The following is a 10,800-nucleotide window of genomic DNA, read 5'->3' as shown; positions in this document are numbered from 1 at the left end:
CCTTCCTCTGCATAGCCACCCTGGACTTCCTTGGTGGTCTCCCATCCAAGTATTAACCAGGCCTGACCGTGCTTAGCTTCTGAGATCTGATGAGATCCGGCTAGCCTGGGCCGTCCAGGTCAGGGCAAGAGATGTTCAGAGGCGGTTTTGCCATGGCCTGCCTCTGCGTAGCAACCTTGGGCTTCCTCGGTGGTCTCCCATCCAGATACTAACCGGGGACGGCCCTGCTTAGCTTCTGAGATCTAACGAGATGAGGCTAGCCTGGGCCGTACAGGTCAGGGCAAGAGACCAGACAGAGACAAACTCGAGGAGAGCCCCTGACATTCAATACCTCTGGAGTATATTTCATTGGAAGTATGCCTTTTTCTCATGGCGCAGTTTCATCTTCTCGAATGACAAACACTTTTTGGAAGAGAAAGACACCTTGCATTTGCCGTTTCCCTGTGTTCCTTCGAGGCTTCGGCAGAAAGCCCCCCACCTGGTGTTTGTCTGCTAATTATTTTAATTGGCTGCGGGGCCTGAAGAGTTAGGAAACTGCTGATAAGCTTTCCTCCAGTTATGAAAGGAATCACATGGGGAGGTGTTCAGGCCATGGATGGAGAGCCCTGTAACACTCTGCAGAACGGAGAATAGCCCCTTCCATAAATTATGGGTGAGCAAGAACAGTGGGTTTGGAGTGCCTCTCTTGTCTACAAAATGCAACACGATATTGGGATAAGGAGGAGGTGGAGGAGGAGGAGGAGGAGGAGGAGATTGGATTTATACCACACCCTTCACTCAGAGTCTCAGAGCGGCTGACAAACTCCTTTCCCTCCCCCTCCCCACAACAGACACCCTGTGAGGTAGGCGGGGCTGAGAGAGCTCTCCTGAGAACTGTCCTTGAGAGAACAGCTCTGACAGAACTATGGCTTGCCCAAGGTCATCCAGGAGGTGCAAGTGGAGGAGTGGGGAATCAAACCCGGTTCTCCCAGATTAGTCCACAGACTTAACCACGACATCAAACTGTAGAGAGAGGAACCTAATCTAATTAGTCTTTTCTCTATCACAAAGGGCCAGCTGGTCCAACATCATGTGTGTGGGAGAATGAGGGCATTGTCTCTACAGGAGAGACCTGCAGCAACATGTGTCTTCATGGAAGGCCATGTGAGAGAGTGAGAAGACAGAGGGAGAAGATAGAGACAGGGAGGAGGGAGGGCGAGAGAGAGAGAGAGAAGGGTTCAGAGGGCAGTTCCCAGGTGAAGACAATGAGAGGCATCCCATTCAAGGAGATGACATCTAGGGATGGGCACGAACCGGCTCACAAACTAAAGTTCATCACGAATTTTGACCGGTTCGTGGGTCATGAAACAATGTTTGTGAACTAAAGGGCCCCCACGAACTGCCACAGATTTTGATGCAGTTTGTGGCAGTTTGTGAAGAGCTGAAAACAGGTTTGTTTGTTTTTCCCCCCAGAGGAACTGAACTTGGTCACCTTGAGATCAATTGTAATAGTGGGAGATCTCCGGCTGTCACCCAGAGGTTGGCAACTCTAATACCATTGGATCAACGGTCGATATTCTGGTGTGTTTTATTCAGCATCACGAGGTCATCTATGAAATTTTGAGGGAAGCTCATCAAACAGTTTCAGTAAATCCGACATCAGTTGGATTTTCACAGCCCTAATTGGGATAGAAATATAATTTAAAAATCTTGTGCAGAACAGGATATAACTTACACTTAGCTGCCTTGGAAAGAGAAAATATCTAAGACGCGTGGGGCTTTTTAAAAGGATTTAATATCTGGACACATCGTGGCACAGAAAGAAAGCTCGCTCTCTGTCTCATCTTTAATATCCTTTTCCAGATGACGCTGGACTCTTTCCTCTAACAAATTGAACCACGGAGTTGTCGTAATACAGAATCTTGTCGAAGAGCCATCTAAAATCCAGCTGCCTTTGTGGTTATAGCTGACCGAGAGATTTTAGATCAGGTTTTCTAAAATTGGAGCTGTGTAACCACTGAGGGGTGGGATTCTAATGCAAGAAGGAGTCAGTTCCCCCACCGATTTTATGGGCCCACTGCATAATCCAGGTGAGTACAAGATGCCTCCAGCACAGAGCATGAATTAGATCTATGTGCAAAGACAGTCACTCTTCGGGTGCAATCACAGGTGCCAGACAAAAGAGCTCTCTCAGCCCCACCTACTTCACAGGGTGTCTGTTGTGGAGAGGGGAAAGGAGATTGTAAGCCACTCTGAGACTCTGAGTGAAGGGCGGGGTATACATCCAATCTCTTCTCTTCTTCTTCTTCTCTTCTGATCCGTCTTGGTGACCTTTGTAAGGGCAGAAAGGCAGGATACACGTTCCGTATGTAAATAAAATAAAGAAAACACAAGTAAATAGTTAATTGCTGACAAATAGGGTTGCCAGCCTCCAGGCAGCACCTGGAGAGCTCCCACTATTACACTTGATCTCCAGACAATGGAGATCAGCTCCCCTAGGAGGAAACGGCTGCTTTGGAGGGTGGGCTCTGGGGCACTCTACCCGGCCGAAGCCCCTCCCCTCCCAAGCCCCACTCTCCCTTAGGCTCCACCCCCAAACCTCCAGGCGTTTCTGGAAACAGACCAGTGTTCCCTCTAAGCCGAGTCGGTGTGAGCCAGCTCACAGGTTTTTTAGCTTCCGGCTCACACATTTTTGTCTCCGCTCAGGAAAAGATGGTTCCAGTGCAAACTCATTTGTGCAGTAGCCCATTCGCTCGCTCACAACTTTAATGCCAGGAGCTCACAAATTAGAATTTTTGCTCACGAGACTCCATGGCTTAGAGGGAGCATTGGAGCCAGCTACCCTGACTGACAACCTAACATAAGTGCAAGGTCAAATGAGACTATAAGCTAACAAGAACATGTTAAGGTGGGTTCGTTCTTTAAAATTTGGGTCTGGTCAGTAGAGATTCCAGCTTCGGGAGATTTAGGGGGCGGAGCCCAGGGAAGGCGGGGTTTGGGGAGGGAAAGGGGCTTCAGCAGGATACAATGCCCAGGAGTCCACCCTCCAAAGAAGCCAATTCCCTCCAGGGAAACTGACCTCTGTAGTCTGGAAATCAAATGCAATTCTGGGAGATCTCCAGGCCACACCTGGAGGATGGCGACCCTGGGGGCCCACAGTCATGGGCGTGCATTCAACGCTTGTGAGTGATGCAAAAGCCGTGAGTTAAATTCTAAGACTTTAAATAAAAATGAAGAATAAGGCATTTGAGAAAGCCCCCGAGGCTTCGCTTTATGTTTGGATTATTTTTATTTCAAAGCCCCGGAATATTTTTTAAAACTTTTGAAATGGTAACGATGTTCACCCCCGAGCTCAGTTCGGCCTCCCCCTTTGCTCTGTTCTCAGAGATCTGAAAACCTTTTCTCATAGCTTTAAAGCTGTGAAGCTGAATATTCACTTTCTGAATTTTTAACAACGAAGGTCCAGATACTGAGTCCACCCTCCAAAGTGTCGGAAAAATAGGTAAAAATGCTTAGCTATTCAGAGTTTGCGATGGATCTTTGCTTCACTGGAGAGGAGGCATTTCTTTCTGTGTAAAAATCTTTATTTCTAAAGGGAAGGGTACACAGGAAAAGCGACAAAATAAAAGATCTGAGGCTACATCCCTACAGCTACAGAAACAGACCGACCACACGGTCTCACAACAACAACCGTAATGGAGATTCTTCTTCTTCTTCTTCTTGACCCCTGGAAGGAAATCACCTGAATGCATAAACCGATGATTGTGAGTAAACAGACTTCGATTTCTCGGGCTTTGTTTCCATTGGCTCTGAGCCAGGTTTCCCTTCCATGTCAGTCTAAACAACAGCACAAAAGGTAAAGCGGATTAACCCTATAGTGACTGAATTAGACCTCGCAACACTCACAGATTTCCAAAACAAAGCAGCCATTTTCTCTACGGGAACTGATGTCTGGAAATCAGTTGCAATTCTGGGAGATCTCCAGGCCGCATCTGGAGGATGGCAACCATAAGCTTCAAGGACCATGGGGCCCTGCCAGAAGCAAGTGGGTGGGTGGAAGGGGAAGGATGGGGGGGGCTGGTGGTGAGCAGAAGGGGGCCCCTGGGCACAATTTGGAAGAGTTGTCCCAAACTAGGGATCCCAGCCTCCAGGTGGGACCTGGGGATCCCCTGGAATTACAGCTCAACTCCAGACTACAGAGATCAGTCCCCCTGGAGAAAATGGATGCTTTGGAGGGTGGGCTCTGGGGCATTGTACCCCACTGTGGAGGTCCCTGTCCTCCCCAGGCTCCATCTCCAAACCTCCAGGAGTTACCCAATCTGGAGTTGGCAACCCTGCCCCCAAGACCCCACCTGTAGTGTATTCAATAGCTGTCACTGAATGGCTAAACATGTATGCGAATCACCTCCTAGAAATGTAATTTTAAGCTTCGTCCTGGGCTAGGATCCAAATACATCCAATCGCATGGCTAGCCCAGGAAGAACCAACCAATCGCATATCAGCAAGCTCCCTGAGTGGGAACGTCGGTGATTGGTCCTTATGTAAACAATCTCATTGGTTGGTAGTGTACAGTAAAGGCGTGGCTATATTAGCCGGGAGAGTTTAAAAAGGGAACAGCTTTAATGCTAAAGCTGTTCTGGCTATCAGATGTTGAACCGTGTTGGAGTTGTGTCACAATCGTTGAATAAAGCGGATCTTTTGCTGACTCACTCTCCGACTACTTTGTTAAGTGAGTGACTTAACACCACCGATGGGCCAGGGGGAACCTGGTAGGGTTGCCGATCCCCAGTTGGGGGCAGGGGATCCCCTGGTTTGGAGCCCCTCCCCCCACTTCAAGGCTATCAGAAAGTGGTGGTGGGGGAATGGCCGCTGGGTGCTCCGTTATATCCTATGGAGACTGGTCCCCATAGGGTATAATGGCAAATCGATCTGTGGGTATCTGAGGCTCTGGGGGACTGTTTTTTGTTTTGTTTTTTGAGGTAGAGGCACCAAATGTTCGACATAGCTGGTACTGCCTCTCCTCAACACCCCCCCGCAAGTTTCAAAAAGATTGGACCAGGGGGTCAAATTCTATGAGCCCCCAAAATGGTGCCCCCATCCTCTATTACTTCCAATGGAGGGAGAGCATTTAAAAGGAATGTGGTCCCTTTAAATGTGATGGTCAGAACTCCCTTTGGAGTTCAGTCGTATTTCTTCTGTCCCCTCTCTTGGCATATCCTGGTAAGTCCCCCGCCAGCTTGTCAGCCTCACCCGGCAACCGTAGTGACATCACAAAAAGTGATGTCACATCCTGGCTCCTGGCTCCACCCCCAACGTCCCCAGATATTTCCTGAGTCAGACATGGCATCCCTATCTAGCACCGGCCGTGGAACTGGCTCACATCATTCTCCTCTCCTCCACTGTATCCTCACAGCAATTGAACACGGTTGAGTAGGCCGAGAGTGGGCACCCGGTCCGAGGTCACCCAACCATTTTCCATGGCCGAGGGGGAATTCGAACCCATGCCTCCGAGATCCTAGTCTGACCCTCTAACACACTGGCGCTCGTCCAGTTCAGACTATCCTTCTGTCTGGAATTTACAGGCAGCGATCGTACCCCTTTCCACAAAAGGACGGAGCCAGTTTGGTGTTGTGGTGAAGTGCACGGACTCTAATCTGGGAGAACCGGGTTTGATTCCCCACTCCTCCACTTGCACCTGCCGGATGACCTTGGGCAAGCTATCGTTCTGTCAGAGCCGTTCTCTCAAGGACAGTCCTCGAAAGAGAGCTCTCTCAGCCCCACCTGCCTCAGAGGGTGTCTGTCTGTTGTGGGGAGGGGAAGGGAAAGAAGTTTGTAAGCTGCTCTGAGACTCCGAGTGAAGGGCGGGGTATAAATCCAATCTCTTCTTCATCTTCTTACTAGGGAGCAAACCAGAATTCAGCAAATGCCCAATCCAGCTCTTCCCAGAACCAGCAGGTAATATTCTCTCTCCCTCGTATTTCTCTCAAACAAACTCCAGCACCTTTCTCACTTGAGCAACAGAGCTGTGTATATCGGTAAGAGCATTTCTGACTGACGCAAGACCTCTCCTGTGTGTCCCGCTTCGAATAGCAAGGAACAAACCAATCCATTGTACTCTTCCTCCAGGTAAATGCTGTGGTCCCCCCCCCCCCCAGCAGGATATGAATCGGATCCAAAGCGTGCAATCGAATCTGGTCGTTCTAGCAGAGTCTCAGTCTTTGTTCTGGTCGCATACCAGTGAACAGGCTGAATAATTGATACCAGGGGTCCACAGCCTTCTCGAGCCTGCCGGCACCTTTGGGATTCTAACACCGTGCGGCGGCTGCAGCTAAACTTCAGTAACGCAGTGAACACCTTCTGCTGAGGTGGACGCTGCTGCCAAAGCAACATCTTAAAGGAGCCAGTTTGGTGTAGTGGTTAGGAGCGCGGACTCTAATCTGGGAGGACCGGGTTTGATTTCCCACTCCTCCACTTGCAGCCACCGGTGTGACCTTGGGTCAGTCACAGTTCTCTCAGAGCTGTTCTCTCAGGTGCAGTTCTCCGTCAGAGCTCTCTCAGCCCCACCTACCTCAGAGGCATTTGCTCCTGTAAGCAAAAATTCTGCTTTGTGAGCTGTTGGCATTAATGTTGTGAGCGAGCGATTTGGCTACGGCCAGACATTAGTTTGCTCTGGAGCCCTCCTTCTTGAGCTAAGACAAAAACGTGTGAGCTGGAGGCTAAAGAACTGTGAGCTAGCTCACACTCACTCAGCTTAGAGGGAACACTGCTCACAGGGTGTCTGTTGTGGGGAGGGGAAAGGAAAGGAGACTGTAAGCCACTCTGAGACTCAGAGAGAAGGGCAGGATATACATCCAATCTCCTCCTCCTCCTTCTTCGTCTTTGTCTTCTTCAAAAATCCATACAATCAGTGAAACCTCTGGTGACCAATATGAGGCCTTGCTGGGCAAAAGCCCCACCTGGCATTGCCCTTTTTTCTAAAAACACTTGGTGGGTGCCATGGCGCCCACGGGCCCCACGTTGGGGACCCCTGATAGATACCCCCCCCCCCCCAGCGGCTGCTAAACCGACAGGGCAGTCACTTAGTACTTTGCATGCAACCTATTTGATTTTATTTTATTTTTTGAAACAGGGTGGGTGAGATTTGAAGACTGTGTTTCGTGAAGGTATGCTGACTTGGATGCTTCAAAGTGCTTCTGGGGGCAGAAGGGTCTCTGCCCGAGGAGTGTGGCTTTCTTGCCTAAAGCTGCTTACAACATTGTCCCGGCCTCCGTTTTATCCACACAACAGCCCTGTGAGGTAGGTTAGGCAGAGAGGGTGTGACTTGCTCCCAGTCACTCGGCGAGCTTCCATGGTTACGAGCAGTGTTCCCTCTAAGCTGTGGAGTCCGGTGAGCAAAAATTCTACTTTGTGAGCAACTGGCATCAAAGTTGTGAGCGAGCGATTTGGCTACTGCATAAATTAGGTTACTCTGGAGCCACCCTTCCTGAGCTAAGACAAAAATGTGTGAGCCAGAGGCTAAAAAACTGTGAGCTAGCTCACACTCAGCTTAGAGGGAACACTGCTTACGAGTAGGGATTCGAACCCGCGTCTCCCAGCTCCTAGTCCGGCACGCTGAGCGCCACACTACGCCCTACCTGTCTTATAGAAGAGCTGTGATAGCCTCAGGCTGTGATCCGAAAAAACACTTGCACGGGAGTAAGTTTCATGGAATAAACCAGCACTTGAATGCAAAGTGGATCTGTTTAGGGACTTAACAGTGCGCAGAATTATTCCAGGAGTAACATTGCATCGGAGTGCATTGTTATAAACCCCCTACCCCATTCTGTTTGCGGATCAAATGGAACATCAGCGTTGGTAGAATCATCGGGATCCAAGAATGCCGACGGAAAACTGGTTAACGGTTTATGAAAGCTAATGTGTGTGTGTTTTTATCACAGGTCCCTGACGCCGGAACTAGAGACGGGAGCTCACTCCGTCATGCGGCACACTCGGGTCTCGAACTGCTGAACTACCGACCTTCCACAACCTGCAGTTCAGCGTCTTAACCACTTGAGCCACCGCAGCTCCTTCATGGAATAAACCGGCACTTGAATGCAAAGTGGATCTGTTTAGGGACTTAACAGTGCAACCCTGTGCAGAAGTATTCCAGTCTTTATTCCAGGAGTAACATTGCAAAGGAGTGTGTTGCTATCAGCCCCCTACCCCATTCTGTTTGCAGATCAAATGGAACATCAGCGTTGGTAGAATCATTGGGGTCCGAGAATGCCGACGGAAAAATGGCTAACAGTTTATGAAAGCTAATGTGTGCGTGTGTGTTTTTATCACAGGTCCCTGATAATCCACCAAACTACATACTTTTCCTCAACAACCTGCCAGAAGAGACCAACGAAATGATGCTGTCGATGCTCTTCAATCAGTAAGTGTGTCGAGAGACGCGTGCCGTTTCCCCCTCTTCCTTTACGCGTAAACGTTTTGCAATCCTCTGATTTTTGAGAAGGCCCTGAAGTGAGATCGGGTGGTCCACGGATTTCTCAGGTCTTTTCACAGTAGCTGCCCACACTTTTGATTTTGAAGTGCCTTTATGCCCTAGATTGAGAAGGGGGTCAAAGTGAAATGTCTCTAAGGGTGCACGCAGCTGTGGCTTTGGTGTAGGCCAAAATGGATGTCGGTGGATTTCACTGCCGGAGGATGTAGTGATGGTTGTGGGCATAGATGGCTTCCAAAGGGGATTAAACAGATTCATGGAGGAGAGGTCCGTCAATGGCTACTAGCCATGGTGACTAAAGGGAACTGCCACATTCAAAAGCAGTAAGCTTGTAAATCCCAGTACCAAGAGGCAACATCGGGGGAAGGCCTCAGCCTCTCTGCCCTGTTGTTGGCCCTCCAGAGGAACTGGCTGGCCACTGTGTGAGACAGGATGCTGGACTAGGTGGACCACTGGTCTGATCCAGCAGGGCTCTTTTGATGTTCTTCTCAGGGGAAGGCCTCGGCCTCTCTGCCCTGTTGCTGGCCCTCCTGAGGAACTGGCTGGCCACTGTGTGAGACAGGAGGCTGGACTAGATGGACCACTGGTCTGATCAAGCAGAACTCTTCTGATGTTCTTAAAAACCTCTGAATCCCAGAACCAGGAGGCAACATCAGGGGAAGGCCTCGGCCTCTCTGCCCTGTTGCTGGCCCTCCTGAGGAACAGTCTGGCCACTGTGTGAGACAGGAGGCTGGACTAGATGGACCCTCCCTGGTCTGGCCCAGCAGGGCTCTTCTGACGTTCTTCTCAGGGGAAGGCCTCGGCCCCTCTGCCCTGTTGCTGGCCCTCCAGAGGAACTGGCTGGCCCCCGTGTGAGACAGGAGGCTGGACTAGATGGACCCTCCCTGGTCTGGCCCAGCAGGGCTCTTCTGACGTTCTTCTCAGGGGAAGGCCTCGGCCCCTCTGCCCTGTTGCTGGCCCTCCAGAGGAACTGGCTGGCCCCCGTGTGAGACAGGAGGCTGGACTAGATGGACCCTCCCTGGTCTGGCCCAGCAGGGCTCTTCTGACGTTCTTCTCAGGGGAAGGCCTCGGCCTCCCTGCCCTGTTGTTGGCCCTCCTGGGGAACTGGTTGGCCACTGCATGAGACCGGATGCTGGAACAGCTGGACTCCTGGTTTGATCCAGCAGAACTCTTCTTAAGTTCTTTTGTTATGTGTGTTTAATTTGGGGTATAAGCATTCACTTGCATGTACACTTCTTCACATACCTGAAGAGGCGTGCCTGCACACGAAAACTAATACCCAGAATAAAACTTGGTTGGTCTGAAAGGTGTCCCCGGGACTCGAACTGTGTTCTGCTGCTTCAGACCCACACGGCTGCCTCACCTGGCGATTCCTGAGTTGTTAGAGAACAAGAGTGACCCCATCACTCAGTAAAGAATCGGATCTCATGTAAAGCCACCCCAGGGGCCCTGATTGGTCGGGAAATAAATGTTGTAAATGAACCGTTTCTCTTTCCTTCAAGGTTCCCTGGTTTCAAAGAAGTCCGGCTGGTCCCCGGCAGGCACGACATCGCCTTTGTGGAGTTTGAAAACGAAGGGCAGGCGGGCGCCGCGCGGGACGCTCTCCAAGGCTTCAAAATCACCCCCTCCCACGCCATGAAGATCACGTACGCCAAGAAGTAAAGCAGAAGGACTTGGTTATTGTTGTTTTTTATATGACATCAGCATTTTGGTAAATTGAAGTGCAATTTCTTCAGTTTAAGGGAAATATATCGTGCGACATCGTTTGGATCGTTCAAGGAGACATCAGGAGTCTCACTTGTGCTTGGAAGAAATCTGCATTTCCTCAAAGTTAACTTGAGCTTGTGCTGAATTTTTTTTTTTGGGGGGGTCCATATTCAGTTTATACTGTGACGTTCTTTGGTTCTTCATAGTGAGGTTCCCTTTAGGAAAAGCTGCCTGTTCAAGAATAAAGCTTATTTTTTTGAGAGAGAAAAAATGAGAATTCAACGTGTGCGGTCTTATTTCAGCTTATTTCAGTTATGCGGCTTGGATCCCTTTGAGACTCTCGGAGGAGTTTTGGGGAGGGGCCGTGGCTCGGTGGTAGAGCATCTACTGGCCACGCAGAAGGTCCCAGGTTCAATGTAGTGCTTCAGTCTTGTGGCCCTTTCTTACACACCCAGGGAAATGCTGATCGCCACTTTGGGGTCAGGAAGCCATTTTTCTCCAGGCCAGTTTGGATGGAGATCCTGGAGGCTCTTTGTCATCTTCCGGGTGTGGAACGGGGTCACCGGGGGTGTATGGGGGGGGGGGGAAGGCTTTATGAATCTGCAGTGTGCAGGGGGTTGGACGAGATG

The 10,800-nt window shown here is 50.2% G+C and overlaps 1 protein-coding gene across 1 annotated transcript in view; it reads left to right on the top strand.

Annotated features, from left to right (window-relative positions):
- LOC107109897 (U2 small nuclear ribonucleoprotein B''-like) overlaps nucleotides 1-10,413 on the top strand; it is a 32,168-nt gene extending 21,755 nt beyond the window's left edge. The window contains exons 2-4 of the mRNA XM_015410605.1: nucleotides 5,881-5,934; nucleotides 8,307-8,395; nucleotides 9,967-10,413. Coding sequence (XP_015266091.1) covers nucleotides 5,881-5,934; nucleotides 8,307-8,395; nucleotides 9,967-10,126 — 303 coding nt within the window. The 3' untranslated portion in view covers nucleotides 10,127-10,413. The remainder of the gene's footprint in view (nucleotides 1-5,880; nucleotides 5,935-8,306; nucleotides 8,396-9,966) is intronic.
- The last annotated feature ends 387 nt before the right edge of the window (nucleotides 10,414-10,800 follow it).

This window comes from Gekko japonicus, unplaced genomic scaffold, assembly GCF_001447785.1.
Source record: "Gekko japonicus isolate JY-2015 unplaced genomic scaffold, Gekko_japonicus_V1.1 scaffold4061, whole genome shotgun sequence".
Classification (NCBI taxonomy): domain Eukaryota; kingdom Metazoa; phylum Chordata; class Lepidosauria; order Squamata; family Gekkonidae; genus Gekko; species Gekko japonicus.
This window is presented reverse-complemented; position numbering and strand designations above follow the sequence as displayed.